The following is a 21732-nucleotide window of genomic DNA, read 5'->3' as shown; positions in this document are numbered from 1 at the left end:
GCGATTTTGCAAGTTCTCCCACTTCTCCATCATGGAGGGCTCTGCACATTCACATTGTAGGACATTCCTACTCTGAGAGACAGAATTCAGGAAATCCCATTGTATGATTTGTAAAGAATGTATTTGTCTCGCACGGCTGAACAGAAGTATTTGAACCCCTGAGAAGATCCGTGTTATTGGTACAGAAGCCTTTGTCTGCAATTACAGAGGTCAGACGTTTCCTGTAGTCCTTGGCCAGGTTTGCACTGCAACAGGGATTTTGGCCGACTCCTCCACACCGATCTCCTCTAGATCTGTCAGGTTTCGGGGCTGTCGCTGAGCAACACGGAGTTTCAGCTCCCTCCAAAGATGTTCTATTGGATTTAGGTCTGGAGACTGGCTAGGCCACTCCAGAACCTTCATATGCTTCTTACGGAGCCACTCCTTGGTTCTCCTGGCTGTGTGCTTCGGGTCGTTGTCATGTTGGAAGACCCAGCCACGACCCATCTTCAATGCTCTGACTGAAGGAAGGAGGTTGTTGCTCAAAATCTCACAATAAATGGCCCCATTCATCCTCTCCTTAATACAGTGCAGTGGTCCTGTCCCCTTCGCAGAAAAGCACCCCCAAAGCATGATGTTACCACCCCCATGCTTCACAGTAGGGATGGTGTTCCTGGGATGCAACTCATCCTTCTTTTTCCTCCAAACACGACAAGTGAAGTTTAGACCAAAAAGTTCTACTTTGGTTTCATCTGACCACATGACTTTCTCCCATGCCTCCTCTGGATCATCCAGATGGTCATTGGCAAACTTCAGACGGGCCTGGACATGTGATGACTTGAGCAGGGGAACCTTCAGACGGGCCTGGACATGTGATGACTTGAGCAGGGGAACCTTCAGACGGGCCTGGACATGTGATGACTTGAGCAGGGGAACCTTCAGACGGGCCTGGACATGTGATGACTGGAGCAGGGGAACCTTCAGACGGGCCTGGACATGTGATGACTTGAGCAGGGGAATCTTCAGACGGGCCTGGACATGTGATGACTTGAGCAGGGGAATCTTCCGTGCAATGCATGATTTGAAACCATGACGGCGTAGTGTTCTACAGACAGTGACCTTTGAAACTGTGGTCCCAGCTCTCTTCATGTCATTGACCAGCTCCTCCCTTGTAGTTCTGGGCTGATTCCTCACCTTTCTTATCATCAGTGATACCCAACGAGGTGACATCTTGCATGGAGCCCCAGTCCGAGGGAGACTGACAGTCGTCTTCAGCCTCTTCCATTTTCTAACAATTGCTCCAAGAGTTGATCTGTTTTCACCAAGCTACTTGGCAATTGCCCCGTAGCCCTTTCCAGCCTTGTGGAGGTCCACAATTTTGTCTCTGGTGTCTTTTGACAGCTCTTTGGTCTTGCCCATGGTAGTAGTTGGTGTCTGACTGACTGTGGGGCAGACAGGTGTCTTTAAAGAGCTCAGACAGGTGCTACTAAGTTAGATGAATGAGTGGAGTAGAGGTGGACTTTTTAAAGGCGCAGTAACAGGTCTTTGAGAGCCAGAATTCTTGCTGTTTCTTAGGTGTTCAAATACTTCTGTTCAGCCGTGCGAGACAAATACATTCTTTACAAATCATACAATGGGATTTCCTGAATTCTGTCCTCAGAGTGGGAATCCCCTGCAATGTGAATGTCAGACCCTCCATGATGGAGAAGTGGGAGAACTTGCAAAATTGCAGGGGGTTCAAATACTTCTGTTCCGCACTGTACAGTACTGGTGTTAGCAGCATAAGAATAGAAATAAAAATTGTTTGGGTTGATTTAATATTCAAAGCAAACTTCCCCATCCATCCATGTCTCCATCCATCCACCCATCCATGTCTCCACCCATCCATGTCTCCATCCATCCACCCATCCATGTCTCCATCCATCCACCCATCCATGTCTCTATCCATCCACCCATCCATCCATGTCTCCATCCATCCACCCATCCATGTCTCCATCCATCCACCCATCCATGTCTCCATTCAACCACCCGTCCATGTCTCCATCCATCCACCCATCCATGTCTCCATCCATCCACCCATCCATGTCTCCATCCATCCACCCATCCATGTCTCCATCCATCCACCCATCCATGTCTCCATTCAACCACCCATCCATGTCTCCATTCAACCACCCATCCATGTCTCCATCCAACCACCCGTCCATGTCTCCATCCATCCACCCATCCATGTCTCCATCCAACCACCCATCCATGTCTCCATTCAACCACCCATCCATGTCTCCATTCAACCACCCATCCATGTCTCCATCCATCCACCCATCCATCCATGTCTCCATTCAACCACCCATCCATGTCTCCATTCAACCACCCATCCATGTCTCCATTCAACCACCCATCCATGTCTCCATCCAACCACCCATCCATGTCTCCATCCAACCACCCATCCATGTCTCCATCCATCCACCCATCCATGTCTCCATCCATCCACCCATCCATGTCTCCATCCATCCACCCATCCATGTCTCCATCCATCCACCCATCCATGTCTCCATGCTTTATTTTGCTGTTTTGAAAAACACCCCCCTGGCGTTTCTGGCCGTGGCCATCTTGAATAAGGGCAGATGATTCATGTAGCATTTACTTCCAGGAATCCATCTGCCCTTAGCTCAGACATAGGCTAAGCTGAGAACCCTTTCTCTTCTCCTGAAGGCTGCTGGGATGTATGACATCATTTGCCTAGGTCAGAAACCAGGAAGTAACTGAAGAAATATAAAAAAAAAAGTTTAAAACAAGTAAATATAATATACTTTCCTATCTATTCACTAATGATAGCAGCATATGGATTAAAAATAGTTCATGATGATTGAGAGAGTGAAGTTCTGCTTTAGCCCGGGTTCACATACGTGCCGTGCGGTATATCGCATGTGATTCGCACGGGAACCGCACCCATTCCTGTATAAATCACATGTGATTTGTGTGCGGTGCGATCGGAGTCGTACATTTTGTATGGCTCTCTTCGCACCAAAAACACACAGGACCCTTTTTTTGGTCCGCACTAGAATCGGATCGCACGGGTATTCACACCTATGGGATCCGATTCTGCACATCACACCGCGTTTTGCGGACCGATTTCGGGGTGTCGTTAACTTAACATACACCCCCGCAGCGGTTTGCATGAACGGGGTGCAATTGTGATGCGGTGTGGAAATCGCACAGAAACCGCTGCAAATTCTGCACCGCATCAGCGTGAACCCGGGCTGAAAGTATAATGCGGGCCGTACTACTTGGGTCCAATTCCAAACAAATTCTCCTTAGAAATTTTGTACGTTTTGTAATCCGATGGCGCCAGCATTGATTTCGAAATTCGACCAACCAAGCCTCATATTGCTACGGAAAAGAATTTTCTCATCTTTCCAGGTCGCAGCTCGCACTCATTTCTTTACCGATTACGTTTCTCGCACGATTCTCCCATCATTGATTAGAAATTCATTCGTTTTTCAGAAAATTTCCAGCATGCCGATCACTCAAATTCGATGGCCGCATGAAAATCGACCATTGTTGCAGCTCCACTAATGGAGCCAAATTCGAAAGAAAATTAGTTCGGAATTCGACCCATGTATGGCTAGCCCAACTCTACTTTTGTTGAGAAAAAAAACGGGTGAAAACGCAGAGATGTGAACCTGTCCATTAGGAAATCATGTTAAATGGACTGCTGTGCGTTTCTGCAAAATGCATCAAAAATGCATCTAACACACGTAAATAACCCCATAAAAACCACACTAAGTGCTTTTCTGCAGCGTCTCCATTGAAGTCTATAGAACCAAAAACGCAATGTTTTGCGTTTTAAAAAAGTCCCTGACCCTTTCCAAAAAACGCACCGGGTGAAAATGCGGAGATGTGAACGTGTCCCAGGAAATCATGTTAAATGGACTGCTGTGCGTTTCTGCAAAATGCTTTAAAAACGCATGAAAAAATGCACTACATGATTTTCTGCAGCGTCTCCATTGAAGTCTATAGAACCAAAGATGTAACGTTTCATGTTTTAACCACTTGCCGCCCAGCCACTGTAGATATACGGCGGCAGGGCGGCACTTGCAGGCAAAACCACGTTTTAAACCGCGTGTTTTGTAAACAAATAGGGGGTGCGCGCGAGGCGCGCCGCCGCCCTATGTGTCCCGCCGATCACCGCCGCAGATGTGAGTCGCCGGGTCACAGCCGCTCCTTAGCGGCTATGTCCCGGCGATCGGCGGCAAACAGTGACAGAGAGCACAGCTGCAGTAGCTGTGCTGTCTGTCACTTCCCTGTCAGCTCCAGGATGAGCTGATTGAGAAAGAACAGTTTCTCTTTCTCGATCAGCCTTGTCCCGCCCAGTACACACCCCGCCCCCTAGTAAAACACTCCCACTCACTCCTATAACCCTTCCCTGCAAAATAAAGTTAACCCCTTCCTCCCCAGTGCCATTAGTACAGTGTCAGTGTTTTTCTTTTTGCACTGATCACTGTATTACTGTTTTTGGGGATGTCAGTGACCCCAAGTCAGTACCCCCCAATGTCAGAATGTCCGCCGCAGTCCCGCCATAAGTCGCTGATCGTCGCCATAATTCGCTGATTGCCGCCATTATTAGTATAAAAAAAAACTAAAAATCCCAGTATCTTTCCCGCCATTTGTAAACGCTATAACCTTCACATAAACCAATTAATTTACACGTCTTGGGATTTTTTTTTTTAGCAAAGACATGTCGCAGAATGCATTTTGGCAGAAATTTTTGACTAAATTAGATTTTTGCATTTTTTTTTACTGAACATGTTTTATAGCAAAAAGTCCAAAATATTGTTTTTTTTTTCTCAAAATTGTCAGCCTTATTTTTTATAGCGCAAAAAATAAAAACCGCACAGGCGATCAAATACCACCAAAAGAAAGCTCAATTTGTGGGGGAAAAAAAGGATGTAAATTTCATTTATGTACCGTATTGCATGACCGCGCAATTGTCCGTTAAACTAGCGCAGCGCTGTATAGCAGAAAAATGGCGTAAATTGCAGTATCTATCCCATAGTTTGTAGACGCTATAACTTCACACAAAGCAATCAATATACACTTATTGGGATTTTTTTGACCAAAAACATGGAGCAGAATACATTTTGGCCTAAATTTATAACTAACTTTGAGTTTACTATATATTTTTTATAGCTGAAAGTAAAAAATATCGTTTTTCTTCAAAGTTTTTGGCCTTTTTTTGTTTATAGCGTGAAAAATAAAAAGCGCACAGGGGATCAAATTACACCGAAAGAAAGCTCTATTTGTGTGAAAAAAAAGGACGTAAATTTGGTTTGGGTGCAGCGTTGCACGACTGCGCAATTATCAGTTGAATTAGTGCAGCGCCGAGTAGCAAAAAGAGGCGTGGTCATTAAGGGGGTAAATCCTCTGGAGCTCAAGTGGTTAAAAAAGTCCCCGACCCTTTCCAAAAAACGCACCGGGTGAAAACGCCGAGATGTGAACCTGTCCCATAGGAAATCATGTTAAATGGACTGATGTGCGTTTCTGCAAAACACGTCAAAGTGCTTCAAAACGCACTAAGTGCTTTTCTGCAGCGTCTCCATTGAAGTCCATTGAACCAAAAACCCAATGTTTCCTGTTTAAAAATGTCCCTGACCCTTTCCAAAAAACCGCACCGGGCGAAAACGTGAGATGTGAACCTGACCCATAGGAAATCATGTTAAATGGACTGCTGTGCGTTTCTGCAAAACGCATCAAAAATGCATCTAACACACGTAAATAACCCCATAAAAACCACACTAAGTGCTTTTCTGCAGCGTCTCCATTAAAGTCTATTGAACCAAAAACGCAACGTTTCGTGTTTAAAAAAATCCCAGACTCTTTCGAAAAAACGCACCAGGTGAAAACGCGGACATGTGAACGTGTCCCATAGGAAAGCATGTTAAATGGACTGTGCTGCGTTTCTGCAAAACGCTTTTAAAAACGCATAAAAAACACATAAAAGATGCATCAAAACTGCACTACATGCTTTTCTGCAGCGTCTCCATTGAAGTTTATAGCATGATGCCATTAGGAGGGCCCAGACCTGAAGGCTTTGTAAACTGACGCGCTAGCACCTTGTTACCACAATGGATTGCTACTCTTTTAGCCAGTATATTATTGGTGGTCTATGGACCAGTGATGGACTGACCATTTATGCACTCGGGCACTGCCTGAGGGCCCGGGGTCAGTAGGGGGCCCCATGAGATGCCCCTGGTACCTTACATAGGCTTTTTTGGGTGTAGTTTGAGTGAGAATGAGGACACAGAGGCCCCATGATCCCCTATTGCCCGGGGGCCCCATGAGTTGTCAGTCAGTCCGCCCCTGGGGCGGACTGACAACTCATGGGGCCCCCGGGCAATAGGGGATCATGGGGCCCCTGTGTCCTTGCCCAAACTCAAAAAAGCCTATGAAAAAGGTACCAGGGGCATCTCATGGGGCCCCCTACTGACCCAAGTGCACAAATGGTCAGTCCATCCCTGGTCTGCCCCTGCTATGGACTCCAGCGTTGGTGTTCCTCCAAACTGGGTATGGAGGGCTAACAGGAGTCCTGCCCTGAGACTGACTCCTCTTGTAGGCCAAATCGCATGGGGGGAGGGGGGGTAGTGCAGCGCCCCCATCAGTGCTGTGAGTAGTAGTGCATGCTCAAAAAAAATTGGTCGAACTTCACACTCCAGAGAGATCCAATCACAGGCGGTTGTGATGCTTGGAAGTACTCGTTATCCGGGAATACCGACATGCAGCAATCATCCGAAGCAGACACCTACCTTGCTCTGATCATGTATGGCCACCCTTAGATCAGGCCGACTGCCGGCCACATGTTCCAAACCGAAAAAAGAGACGCAAAGACGCATCGCTCGCACTCTTTGATCTCGCCTGGAAATGACTACCTTCTGGATATAATCTCGTGATTACAGGGATGCGTTCTCAGCCTGTCACATTTATCGTTTGCTCCTGTATGTCTTGAATTTTCTTTCTCATTTTTCTGCCACAATCGTTCAAATGTTCGGGTCAGAAGTGCTGAAGACACAGAGTGCGGGGGAGGGGGGGGGGGGGGTAAAATGTGTTGCAAAGGGAATTTTGGTGCCGGGTGTGGTACTTGTGATTTGTATGTCGGTTTTATTTTTTATGTATTAAGATGTTCCTCTTTCTACTAGAAAAATTCAAACAACAAATAATAATAAAAAAAAAAGACACCGAGTGCAGGAGTGCGCACAGGGCAGAGGTCAGGAGTGCATAAGACACAGTTTGCAGGGGTCAGTAGTAAGTAACACGCACAGTGCACATGTCACAGATTGCAGGGGTCAGTAGTAATTAACACGCAGAGTGCACATGTCACAGATTGCAGGGGTCTGTAGTATGTGACACACAAAGTGCACATGTCACAGATTGCAGGGGTGGGTCAGTAGTAAGTAACACGCAGAGTGCGCATGTCACAGATTGCAGGGGTCAGTAGTATGTAACACGCAGAGTGCACATGTCACAGATTGCAGGGGTCAGTAGTAATTAACACGCAGAGTGCACATGTCACAGATTGCAGGGGTCAGTGGTAAGTAACACACAGAGTGCACATCTCACAGATTGCAGGGGTCAGTAGTATGTAACACACACAGTGCGCATGTCACAGTTTGCAGGGGTCAGTAGTAAGTAACACACAGAGTGCACATGTCACAGATTGCAGGGGTCAGTAGTATGTAACACGCAGAGTGCACATGTCACAGATTGCAGGGGTCAGTAGTAATTAACACGCAGAGTGCACATGTCACAGATTGCAGGGGTCAGTGGTAAGTAACACACAGAGTGCACATCTCACAGATTGCAGGGGTCAGTAGTATGTAACACACACAGTGCGCATGTCACAGTTTGCAGGGGTCAGTAGTAAGTAACACACAGAGTGCACATGTCACAGATTGCAGGGGTCAGTAGTATGTAACACGCAGAGTGCACATGTCACAGATTGCAGGGGTCAGTAGTAAGTAACACACATGTCACAGTTTGCAGGGGTCAGTAGTAAGTAACACACAGAGTGCACATGTCACAGATTGCAGGGGTCAGTAGTATGTAACACGCAGAGTGCACATGTCACAGATTGCAGGGGTCAGTAGTAAGTAACACAGAGTGCACATGTCACAGATTGCAGGGGTCAGTAGTAAGTAACACGCAGAGTGCACATGTCACAGTTTGCAGGGGTCAGTAGTATGTAACACACAGAGTGCACATGTCACAGATTGCAGGGGTCAGTAGTAAGTAAAACACATGTCACAGTTTTCAGGGGTCAGTAGTAAGTAACATACAGAGTGCACATGTCACAGATTGCAGGGGTCAGTAGTATGTAACACGCAGAGTGCACATGTCACAGATTGCAGGGGTCAGTAGTAAGTAACACACATGTCACAGTTTGCAGGGGTCAGTAGTAAGTAACATACAGAGTGCACATGTCACAGATTGCAGGGGTCAGTAGTATGTAACACGCAGAGTGCACACGTCACAGATTGCAGGGGTCAGCAGTAAGTAACACAGAGTGCACATGTCACAGATTGCAGGGGTCAGTAGTAAGTAACACGCAGAGTGCACATGTCACAGTTTGCAGGGGTCAGTAGTATGTAACACACAGAGTGCACATGTCACAGATTGCAGGGGTGGGTCAGTAGTAAGTAACACGCAGAGTGCACATGTCACAGATTGCAGGGGTGGGTCAGTAGTAAGTAACACGCAGAGTGCACATGTCACAGATTGCAGGGGTGGGTCAGTAGTAAGTGACACGCAGAGTGCACATGTCACAGATTGCAGGGGTGGGTCAGTAGTATGTGACACGCAGAGTGCACATGTCACAGATTGCAGGGGTGGGTCAGTAGTAAGTAACACGCAGAGTGCACATGTCACAGATTGCAGGGGTGGGTCAGTAGTAAGTAACACGCAGAGTGCACATGTCACAGATTGCAGGGGTGGGTCAGTAGTAAGTAACACGCAGAGTGCACATGTCACAGATTGCAGGGGTGGGTCAGTAGTAAGTAACACGCAGAGTGCACATGTCACAGATTGCAGGGGTGGGTCAGTAGTAAGTAACACGCAGAGTGCATATGTCACAATTTGCAGGGGTCAGTAGTATGTAACACACAGAATGCACATGTCACAGATTGCAGGGGTCAGTAGTAAGTAACACACAGAGTGCACATGTCACAGATTGCAGGGGTCAGTAGTAAGTAACACGCAGAGTGCACATGTCACAGATTGCAAGGGTCAGGAATGCATATGACACCAAGAGTAGAGGCCAGGAGCGTACAGCATGCAAAGTGCAGAGGTCAGGAGTGCATATTGCACAGAGCTCAGGTAATGAGAGTGTAAGTGCACAGAGAGAAGGGCTCAGGAGTGTGTGATATACAGAGTACGGGGGTCATGAGTACATAATACACAGAGTACAGCGGTCAGAAGTGTGTAACATTCAGAGTGCAGTGGTCAGGAGTAAGTAAAGCACAAACTCAAGGGGTCAGGAGATTGCTACATACAAAATACAGGAATCAGGATTGTGAAACATGCAGAGTACAGGAATCAGGAGTGCAGGGGATGAGAGTGCAAAATGCATTGAGAACAGGGGCCAGGAGTGTGTAACACACAGAGAACAGGCGTCTGGAATAAGTAACACACAGATTGCACTTCTTACAGAGTGCAGGGTTCAGGGGTGTGTAAGACAGAGAGTGCAGAGGTCAGGAGTGTGTAACATACAGAGTACAGGGGTCAGGATTGTGTAAGACACAGAGTGCAGAGGTCAGGAGTGTGTAACATACAGAGTACAGGGGTCAGGGGTGTGTAAGACACAGAGTGCAGAGGTCAGGAGTGTGTAACATACAGAGTACAGGGGTCAGGGGTGTGTAAGACACAGAGTGCAGAGGTCAGGAGCGTGTAACATACAGAGTGCAGAGGTCAGGAGTGTGTAACATACAGAGTACAGGGGTCAGGGGTGTGTAAGACACAGAGTGCAGAGGTCAGGAGTGTGTAACATACAGAGTACAGGGGTCAGGATTGTGTAAGACACAGAGAGAAGAGGTCAGGAGTGTGTAACATACAGAGTACAGGGGTCAGGGGTGTGTAAGACACAGAGTGCAGAGGTCAGGAGTGTGTAACATACAGAGTACAGGGGTCAGGGGTGTGTAAGACAGAGAGAGAAGAGGTCAGGAGCGTGTAACATACAGAGTACAGGGGTCAGGATTGTGTAAGACACAGAGAGAAGAGGTCAGGAGTGTGTAACAAACAGAGTACAGGGGTCAGGGGTGTGTAAGACACAGAGTGCAGAGGTCAGGAGTGTGTAACATACAGAGTACAGGGGTCAGGGGTGTGTAAGACACAGAGTGCAGAGGTCAGGAGTGTGTAACATACAGAGTATAGAGGTCAGAAGTGTGTAAGACACAGAGTGCAGAGGTTAGGCGTATGCAACACAGGTCAGGAGAGTGTAATGCACAGGTCAGTGAACTAAGCACAATAAAAAAATTACTTCCCTCTCCCCAAGTCAAAGTCCCCCTAGTACAGATCTCTCCCCCTCCCAGTTAGTACAGATTCCCTTCCAAAGCACCTTTCCCCCAGTAAATCTCCTTCCCCCTCCAGTACAGCTCCCATCTTCCCCAGTACAGCCCCCCTCAGTACAGCTCCATCCACTCAGCACATCTCCCCTTCAGTGCAGTGCTGCCCCCTTGACACAGCTCTGCCCCCTCAGTATAGATCAGCCCAATACAGCACTGCCCTGCAGTAAAGCTCTGGCCCCCAAGGACAGCTTTGCACCCTCAGTATAGCTCCCCACACACACACACAGTACAGTTCTGCCCCCTCAACACAGCTGCCCACCACCACCACAGTACAGCTCTGCACCTTCAGTACAGCTCCCCCCCAGTACGGGTCACCTGCCCCCCCCCCCCCAGGTACTGCTCCCCACCTAGTACAGCACGCTCACTACAGCTCCCCCACCTCCATCCCAGTACATCTCTGCCCCCTCAACACAGCCGCCCACCACCACCACAGTACAGCTCTGTGCACCTTCAGTACAGCTCCTCCCCCAGTACAGGCCACCTGCCCCCCCAGTACAGCACCTCCACCTCCATCCCAGTACATCTTTGCCTCCTCAACACAGCTGCCCACCACCACTACAGTTCAGCTCTGTGCACCTTCAGTACAGCTCACCCCCCCCCAGTACAGCTCATCTGCCCCCCCCCCCCCAGTACAGCTCCCCCACCTCCATCCCAGTACATCTCTGCCCCCTCAACACAGCTGCCGACCACCACCACAGTACAGCTGTGTGCACCTTCAGTACAGCTCACCCCCCCCAGTACAGCTCATCTGCCCACCCCCCCCGGTACAGCTCCCCCACCTCCATCCAGTACATCTCTGCCCCCTCAACACAGCTGCCCACCACCACCACAGTACAGCTCTGTGCACCTTCAGTACAGCTCCCCCCCCCCCAGTACAGCTCATCTGCCCCCCCCCCGGGTACATCTCCCCACCTCCATCCCAGTACATCTCTGCCCCCCTCCATTTTATAAGTAAACTAAAGTTAGTTTTTATATATTTGCCTGGAGTTGTTTTTTTTTAATCCCAAGAAGACTCAGTCTAATGATCTAATGATGATCTCCAGTCGCCCAGCATGTGTGGAGGTCGGCCATGTCCCCTCTGGATACACAATGGTGGCTGTTCGGGATTGTGATGGTGATGAGTACGGACGCTGAGATAATATCATTATGTAACAGGGATTACTGAGCTCGGGATTCTGGGTAATCTCAGGCTGACCCAAGGGAAGATCTCATTAATTCCTAAGTCTATGGAACAACTTCAACGGATGCTTCCTTAGATCAGAAGGCGTCAAGTGTTTGAGGAGCGCCAGCTCTGCATGCCTGGAGGAAACCAAAGTGATGTAAGAATCGTTCTTTGTAAACAACAGTTTGGAAACGGCAGGAGGATAGAGAGGTGAGCCACGAAGAGGGCTTCCAACCAGGAGAGGACCAATCCCTTCGTCCAAGGAACCCAAATGGGAATATTGATGGAGGGTGGAGGAGATATTCCCATGGTGAGTCCTGGATTCTGTCGTCTTGTTGGAATACCGCCAGCTCGTCACCCTCTGCCATGACATCACAAGCCCCAGCCTATCCCTTCCTCTCCATGTGGCGGAGATCAGAGCCTGGAAATTCACACGCGGCAAGGCTCTTCGTATTTTCGCTTCCAAGGAATTCGGTCACATTCAGAACACTTGCAAAATTCATCATCCAGCATCTGTTTTTTTGAAGAATTTGTCGGAAGGTAATACGCCAAGTTCCAGGCGATTGGAGTAGACAGCTTTAGTCATGCCAGATCCATCTTAAATATTGCCCAAGGACATTTCTTAATAAATAAAATGTAAAAAATTTTTAAAAATGCAAGGTGGGGGGGGGGGGGAGGAGATGGGGAGGGGGGGTGGTAGAAAAGGGTTTATTTACTGAGGGAAATGACAATGTGCAAATTGGAAGCAATCCACAGAGAAGAATGAGTGCGCACCCTTCAATGCTCCGACTTCCTGAAAAAGAATGAGAATTACACTTAAAAAAAAAAATATTTATTTTGGTAACTACTGTACCATTCTCTTACAATCACTTATTAAATGAAGGAATGAACCTAAAAAACAAAAATGTGATAAAGTTATAAATGGTTAGCGCCAGGGGTGGACTGACAACTCTTGGGGCCCCCGGACAATTGGAAATCATGGGGCCCCTGTGTCCTCACCTGCACTCAAACCACACCCAAAAAAGCCTATACAGTTGCAAGAAAAAGTATGTGAACCCCTTGGGATTACGTGGAGATTTGCATGAATTGGGCATAAAATGTGCTCTGAACGTCATCTAAGTCACAACAATAGAAGAACACAGTCTGCTGAACATAATACTACACAAACATTAGATGTTGCCATGGTTTAATTGCACATAACATGTAAACATTCACAGTGCAGGGAGGAAAAAGTATGTGAACCTTTGGACTTAATAACTGGTTGACCCTCCTTTGGCAGCAATAACCTCAACCAAACGTTTCCTGTAGTTGCAGATCAGACCTGCACAACGATCTGGAGTCATTTTGGACCACTCCTCTTCACAAAACTGTTTCAGTGTAGCAATATTCTTGGGATGTCTGGTGTGAATCGCTCTCTTAACCGCTTCCATACCGGGCAATTGTATACCTTCCTGCCCAGGCCAGTTTTCAGGTTTCAGCGCTCTCACACTTTGAATGACAATTGCGCGGTCATACAACATTGTACCCAAACTAAAATTGTATCATTTTCTTCACACAACTAGAGCTTTCTTTTGGTGGTATTTAATCACCGCTGGGGTTTTTAGTTTTTGCTAAATTAACAAAAAAAGACCAAAAATTTTGAAAAAAAAACACATTTTTCTTTGTTTCTGTTATAAAAGTTTACAAATAAATAATTGTTCTTCATAAATTTAGGCCGCGATGTATTCTGCTACATGTCTTTGGTGAAAATAACCCAAATTAGGATGTATTTTTTAGTTTGTAGGAAAGTTATAGAGTTCACAAACTATGGTATAGATCTGAATATTGATCAATCCTGAAGTACTGACAGCCAATCTAATATCTTGAGGTCCAAGAATGTCAGAACAGTACAGATATCCCCCCAATGTCAGGACAGTACAGATATCCCCCCAATGTCAAGACAGGACAGATATCCCCCAAATGTCAGGACGGTACAGATATCCCCCAAATGTCAGGACAGTACAGATATCCCCCAAATGTCAGGACAGTACAGATATCCCCCAAATGTCAGGACGGTACAGATATCCCCCAAATGACCCCTTTTTGCAGAGTAGACAGTCCGACGTACTTCATAAGAGGCATGGCGAGTTTTTTGAAGTTGTATTTTTTTGTCATAATTTTTCAAAAAATTAAAAAATTAAAAAAATTATTTTCACTATTTTTTTTTTTACATACTGTCACCAGTGCAGTACAGCGTCATCATATAACTGGCATGGCGGTGAACAGCGACACTGACTGGTGACAGTATGAAAAAAAAAAATATATTTTTTTTTTTAAATTTTTTTTTATTATATTTAATTTTTTATTACATTTTTTTAAAGATTTTTTTTCATATTTTACTATGACCAAAATAGTACAATGTTACCATAGTAACACTGTACTACTTTGGGGAAGTGATCAGTATTTTTTTTTTTTTTTTTTACACAATTTGCTTATAGCAAAGAATTACTTTGCTATAAGCAAGCATTTACCTGAATGAAATCGATTCATTCAGCTGTTTTTTCTTTTTTTTTTTTTTTTTGTTGTGCTTAGCTGTGATTTGGTCACAGCTAATCACATGACATGTGCATGTGATTAGCTGTGACCATTCACAGCTAGGCACTAGTATACAATGGATGGCATCATGAATGAAGAATTACTATATGGGGGATGAATTACTATATGGGGGATGAATTACTATATGGGGGATGAATTACTATATGGGGGATGAATTACTATATGGGGGATGAATTACTATATGGGGGGATTAATTACTATATGGGGGATGAATTTCTATGGGGGATGAATTACTATATGGGGATGAATTACTATATGGGGGATGAATTACTATAGGGGGGATGAATTACTATATGGGGGATGAATTACTATATGGGGGATGAATTACTATAGGGGGGATGAATTACTATATGGGGGATGAATTACTATAGGGGGGATGAATTACTATGGGGGATGAATTACTATATGGGGGATGAATTACTATAGGGGGGATGAATTACTATGGGGGATGAATTACTATATGGAGGATGAATTACTATATGGGGGGATTAATTACTATATGGGGGATGAATTTCTATGGGGGATGAATTACTATATGGGGGATTAATTACTATATGGGGGATGAATTACTATGGGGGATGAATTACTATGGGGGGGATTAATTACTATATGGGGGATGAATTACTATGGGGGATGAATTACTATGGGGGATGAATTACTATAGGGGGGATGAATTACTATATGGGGGATGAATTACTATATGGGGGATGAATTACTATAGGGGGGATGAATTACTATATGGGGGATGAATTACTATAGGGGGGATGAATTACTATGGGGGATGAATTACTATATGGGGGATGAATTACTATGGGGGATGAATTACTATATGGGGGATGTATTTTCAGTTTTAAAAATGTGGCTCTCAAAATAAATTTCAATCGTGGTTTTGGCGAGATTTGGCTCAGTTGAAAAAAAAGGTTGCCCACCACTGGCCTATACCAATCAAAAAGCCGCTAGCACTCAAACTGGTACCCAACAGTAATAATACAATAACAAATAATCGAATAGTGCAGAGCTAGACATATAATGTGAATAACATATATATGAAAAACTAATCACAGTAAAATGTCACACATCTATACATGCAAAAAGGTGACCAAACAATGTAATTATTTAGAGAAATAAATCTCAATGATAAACGTGTCTCCCAGTGCATCTGTGCGGATCCCAAGACGGTGTAAGACCTGACCGAGCTGGTCCAGAATCTTCTCCAGCAGATGCAGGACAAGTTCCAGACCATGTCTGACCAGATCATCGGCAGAAATATCCTTCCCTGAACACGAGAGGTATATTGTGCTGAGACCAGGAGCCAGTGTATCCTGAATACCTACCGGATGGGAATCCTATGGGAGATTTGCTGGTGATATCTATCTATGGTGGATCCTGAGTGATCCTTAAGGCGTATAGGCCCTTTGGGTCGTAGAGTGGAGGTGAGGGGGCAATATTACCACAAGAGGAGAGGCACTTACCATCACCTGAAGCTATTGTGTGATCACTTGCATTGCATCACATCGCTTGGAGTTGAGCACCACGGCATAGTGTTATGAACGTTTTGTGACATCTAATTTACTGACATTCACATCAGTGAGCGGCACTGGGGGACACGTTTATCATTGAGATTTATTTCTCTAAATAATCACATTGTTTGGTCACCTTTTTGCATGTATAGATGTGTGACATTTTACTGTGATTAGTTTTTCATATAGATGTTATTCACATTATATGTCCAGCGCTGCACTATTCGATTATTTGTTCCGTATCTATTCGTTACGATTCTAATTTCGTTTCCTTGCATTTGTAATGAAAGTTGTTTTGTTTCGCTTTTGACCGGATTTAATTTTTGTTTTTTTCAATGGATTCGAAGTATTCGAATCGAAATTTGAACCGAAGATAATCAATCCGAATTCGTTGTGAAGAATAGCTGGTTCTATTCTGTTTGAAATTCAGAAGATGGCTATATTCTTTCTTTTTTTTTATTCTATTCTATTTTTTCTATTCGATTCTTTTATTTTTTATTCTTTTCTATTCTGTTCTATTTTTCTATTCTATTCTTTTCTATTCTATTCTGTTTTACTCTATTCTTTTCTATTCTGTTCAGTTTTTTTATATTCTTTTCTATCCTACTCTGTTTTCCATTCTATTCTTTTATTTTCTGTTCTTTTTTTTTCTATTCTACTCTATTCTATTCTGTTTTATTCTATTATTTTTGAAATTCAAATTTCACAAGAGAGCTATATTTTTTTCTAATTCATTTTCTATTCTAATCTATTCTTTTATTTTCTATTCTATTGTATTCCTTTATTTTCTATTTTTTTTTCTTTTATTTTCTCTTCTTTCCTCCCTCTCTCTTCTTCTTTTGCTATCTTCTTCTTGCTTTCTATTCTTCCCTTCCTTTATCTACTTCCTTCACTGTCTTTTCTGCTTCAATTTTTCTCCTCACTCTCTCTTCTTACCTCACCCTCTCTTCTTCTTTCACCCTCTCTTCTTCCTTTGCCTTCTGTTCTTCCCTCTCTTTCTCTTCTACTTTCTTTCTTTTCTCTTCTTCCTTCACTATCTTCTTTTTGCTTTCTATTCTTTCCTCACCCTCTATGCTTCCCTCGCCTTCTCTTCTTCCATTGCTATCTTCTTCTCGCTTTTTCTTCTTCTCACACCTACTCTTCTTTCTTTGATATGTTCTTTTTGCTTTCTTATTTTCCCTTGCCCTCTATTATTCCTTTGTATTCGCTTCTTCCCTCCCCCTCTCTTCTTCCTTTGCTATCTTTTTCTCTCTTTTTATTCTTCCTTCACTTTTTCTTCTTCCTTCGCTGTCTTCCTTCACCATCTCCTCTTCCCTCACCTTCTCTTCTTCTCTCCCCTTCTCTTCTTCCCTCACCTTCTCTTCTTCCTTTGCCATCTCTTTTTCCTTTGTCTTCTCTTCTTCACTCTCCCCCTGTTCTTCCTTCACCCTATCTTCTTCCCTCACCATCTCTTCTTCCCTCACCTTCTCTTCTTTCTTTGCCATCTATTTTTCCCCTGCCCTCTCTTCTTCCCTTGATTTCTTTGTCTTTCTCCCATGCCCTCTCTTCTTCCTTTGCTATCTTCTTTTCGCTTTCTATTCTTTCCTCATCCTCTCTTCTTCTCTCGTCTTCTCTTCTACCCTCACTCTATCTTCTTCTTTTTCTGTCTTCTTTTCACATTCTCTTCTTCCCTAGCCTTCTCTTCTTCCCTTACCTTCTCATCTTCCCTTACCTTCTCATCTTCCCTCACCTTCTCTTCTTCCCTCGCCTTCTCATCTTCCCTCGCCTTCTCATCTTCCCTCGCCTTCTCTTCTTCCCTCGCCTTCTCATCTTTCCTCGCCTTCTCCTCTTCCCTCACCTTCTCCTCTTCCCTCACCTTTTCTTCTTCCCTCGCCTTCTCTTCTTCCCTTGCCTTCTCATCTTCCCTCGAGTTCTCATCTTCCCTCGCCTTCTCATCTTCCCTCGCCTTCTCTTCTTCCCTCGCCTTCTCATCTTTCCTTGCCTTCTCCTCTTCCCTCACCTTCTCCTCTTCCCTCACCTTTTCTTCTTCCCTCGCCTTCTCTTCTTCCCTCGCCTTCTCATCTTCCCTCGAGTTCTCATCTTCCCTCGCCTTCTCATCTTCCCTCGCCTTCTCTTCTTTCCTTGCCTTCTCATCTTCCCATACCTTCTCATCTTCCCTCACCTTCTCTTCTTCCCTCGCCTTCTCATCTTCCCTCGCCTTCTCATCTTCCCTCGCCTTCTCTTCTTCCCTCGCCTTCTCATCTTTCCTCGCCTTCTCCTCTTCCCTCGCCTTCTCCTCTTCCCTCACCTTTTCTTCTTCCCTCGCCTTCTCTTCTTCCCTCGCCTTCTCATCTTCCCTCGAGTTCTCATCTTCCCTCGCCTTCTCATCTTCCCTCGCCTTCTCTTCTTTCCTTGCCTTCTCATCTTTCCTCACCTTTTCCTCTTCCCTCACCTTCTCATCTTCCCTCACCTTCTCATCTTCCCTCGCCTTCTCTTCTTCCCTAGCCTTCTCTTCTTCCCTCGCCTTTTCTTCTTCCCTCACCTTCTCTTCTTCCCTCGCCCTCTCTTCTTCCCTTGCCCTCTCTTCTTCTGTCGCCTACTCTTCTACCATCACCCTCTCTTCTTCCATTTTTTATCTTCTCACTTTTCATTCTTCCCTTTCCCTCTCTCCTCCCCTTGCTATCTTCTTCTCGATTTTTTATTTTCCGCACCCTCTCTTAGGGCTATTTTTACAGGTCCTGTTTATGGAGAGATCTGGGGTCTATTAGATGCCAGAACTCCCTTCTGCCCTTTAAAGCATCTGTTTGAATAGGTGTTTGTACAAGCTGATAATGGCTTGTAAGCAACAAATCGAAACAAGAAGTGACAAAATCCTCATCGCTTCCGGTTTCTTGGACCATAGAGATGATTGTTTAACTTGATTATTATTCCTTCATCTCTATGGAACGGCCAGCTGCCAGCCGGTAGAATAGGAGAGCCTGGGAAGGTGGCGGAAGTCGGCGTCAGATTGCTTTTGCATTTTACAGCATCGCTGGCCGGAAACATTGATACTGGGATCATGAATGCAGCTGAAGCCATGGCCCCGGGATAACCACTTCAACCCAAGTACATACCGGTACATCCTACGGGTGAGAAGTGTTTCAAGATTCACTCCATCTTTGTTGGGAAAAAACACTCCCCTCTGGGTGATCTACGTACATTGCAGGGATTTTCCCCCCTTCCTGCCAAGCGTATGCACATATGTGGCCTCGCTGAAGTAGGTCTTCTTTTTCTGTGGATTTCATGCTAATGATCGGGAGTTGAGAGGACCGGCTCTTGATCACATGACTGCAGTAATAGTCTACAATTGGCTATCATATTTATCAGTCAGGCCACCCCGTGATCTTTCTTCCCTGAAATGGAGAAAAAGATACTTTGGGGTTGATTTAATAAAGGCAAATAAACTGTGAATTTGCAAGTGCGGTTGCTCCAGAGCTTAGTAAATGAGGTGAAGCTTCACTTTGCAAAAATACCCAATCACATGTGTAGGAAGGTGTAGTCTGTTTTCTCCACTGCAGGTGGCCCTTGACCGGAGTGGTACTGCAGCTGGAGAGGAAGTCAACAGAAACTTGGTTTCTCTATGGTTTCCTCGATCCCCTGGAGCAGCGTTATGGTTAACTAGGCTTCATCCAGGTGGCTCTGGTGGCAGGGGTGTATTTACCACAAGGCAAACAAGGAATTTGCCTAGGGCGGCATTTTCGGGGGGGGGGGCAGCACTTCCCCTCGGATGAAGGGACATAAGAAGGCACACACGCGGCATGGGGACCTGGTGGGTTCCAAGAGAGGCTGTGGGTTTCATGATGGTGTATGCACAGCCCGACTCTTGTTCCCGGGGGGATGTGCGGAGCTGTAAAGGTGAGCGTCTTTTTCTGTCTTGCCGTGGCGGAAGGTGGCTGGTGTATGGGGGGCAGTGGTAATGGGGGTGCTGATTTTTGTGTTGCCTGGGGCAGCACAAAACCTAAATACAACACTGCCTAGTGGCCATCTTGGGCCAATCAGAGCCTTTTTAAGTCTCTCTGCCCCTAGGCACACATTTGCAAAGTGGCTGGTGTAAGGAGAGGTACCCTGTCTGTCAGGGCAGCACTAGTGGTAGGGAGAGGTTTCAGAGGAGTAAGGAAAGCATAGGGCCTACACCTCCACAACCTCCCGCTTGGGTTGGACCGACCACACCGTACTCCACCTCCCTCGCCAGGCGCTCCCTTCAGTTCAGGTTAGAAGACCTCACTGATGGGGACATTTGCTTTAAGGGGGAAATCTAATGAGGACATTTTATCTAAGGTGGCACTCTGATGGGGACATTTGATGTAAGGGGGCACTCTGATGGGGACATTTGATGTAAGGGGGCACTCTGATGGAGACATTTGATGTAAGGGGGCACTCTGATGGGGACATTTGATGTAAGGGGGCACTCTGATGGAGACATTTGACGTAAGGGCGCACTGATGGGGAAAATTGATGTAAGAGGGTACTTTGATGGCCACAGTTGATGTAAGGGTGCTCTGATGGGGGACATTTGATGTAAGGGGCACTCTGATGAAGAAATTTGATGTAAGAGGTCACTGATGGGCACAGTTCAGGTAAGGGGGCACTTATGGGGACTTTGATATAAAGGGGCACTCTGATGAGGACATTTGATGTAAGGGGGCACTGATGGAGACAGTTGAGGTAAGGGGGCACTCTGATGGAGACATTTGATGTAAGGGGGCACTGATGGGGAAAATTGATGAAAGAGGGTACTTTGATGGCCGCAGTTGATGTAAGGGGGCACTCTGATGAAGAAAGTTGAGGTAAGAGGTCACTGATGGGCACAGTTCAGGTAAGGGGGCACTTATGGGGACATTTGATGTAAAGGGGTCACGCTGATGGGGACATTTGATGTAAGGGGGCACTCTGATGGAGACATTTGATGTAAGGGGGCACTCTGATGGGGACATTTGATGTAAGGGGGCACTCTGATGGAGACATTTGACATAAGGGCGCACTGATGGGGAAAATTGATGTAGGAGGGTACTTTGATGGCCACAGTTGATGTAAGGGTGCTCTGATGGGGGACATTTGATGTAAGGGGCACTCTGATGAAGAAATTTGATGTAAGAGGTCACTGATGGGCACAGTTCAGGTAAGGGGGCACTTATGGGGACTTTGATATAAAGGGGCACTCTGATGAGGACATTTGATGTAAGGGGGCACTGATGGAGACAGTTGAGGTAAGGGGGCACTCTGATGGAGACATTTGATGTAAGGGGGCACTGATGGGGAAAATTGATGAAAGAGGGTACTTTGATGGCCGCAGTTGATGTAAGGGGGCACTCTGATGAAGAAAGTTGAGGTAAGAGGTCACTGATGGGCACAGTTCAGGTAAGGGGGCACTTATGGGGACATTTGATGTAAAGGGGTCACGCTGATGGGGACATTTGATGTAAGGGGGCACTCTGATGGGGACATTTGATGTAAGGGGGCACTGACGGGGACATTTGATGTAAGGGGGCATGCTGATGGGGACGTTTGATGTAAGGGGGCACTGATGGGAACAGTTAAGGTAAGGGGGCACGCTGATGGGGACATTTGATGTAAGGGGCAAGGAAAATATTTAAAAAAATACAGCTTTGCTGCTTGCCTGTGATTGGATGATGGAAGTCAGGAGAGCTTCCCCTCATTTACTAAGCTCTGGAGCAACTGCACTTGCAGAGTGCACCGCCTATTTGCCTTTAGTAAATCCACCCCAAGGATGCATACTGTACAACAGCTGACTCTTCTATTGACCAGTTCAGTTTTAGGTCTTGGGCAAGTATAAAAAAAAATTCAAACCAGGTTCCTTTTCATTTTCAGCAGCTTTGCATATTGACTT

At 45.7% G+C, this 21732-nt stretch overlaps 2 protein-coding genes across 2 annotated transcripts in view; one reads left to right on the top strand and one right to left on the bottom strand.

The window, feature by feature from the left end:
• ITGA11 (integrin subunit alpha 11) overlaps positions 1-21732 on the top strand; it is a 255723-nt gene that overhangs the window by 70180 nt on the left and 163811 nt on the right. The window lies entirely within an intron of this gene.
• Positions 12529-18966, bottom strand: LOC149436087 (uncharacterized). The gene is made up of 5 exons (XM_089662065.1): positions 18959-18966; positions 17524-18346; positions 17168-17287; positions 16803-17005; positions 12529-12544 (listed from the first exon to the last, which is right to left on the bottom strand). The coding sequence occupies exons 1-5, from the start codon at positions 18964-18966 to the stop codon at positions 12529-12531; spliced, it is 1170 nt and encodes a 389-aa protein (XP_089518191.1).

The sequence above is a fragment of the Staurois parvus genome, unplaced genomic scaffold (assembly GCF_062004578.1).
Source record: "Staurois parvus isolate SC_StPar_1 unplaced genomic scaffold, SC_StPar_1.0 ptg001422l, whole genome shotgun sequence".
Classification (NCBI taxonomy): domain Eukaryota; kingdom Metazoa; phylum Chordata; class Amphibia; order Anura; family Ranidae; genus Staurois; species Staurois parvus.
This window is presented reverse-complemented; position numbering and strand designations above follow the sequence as displayed.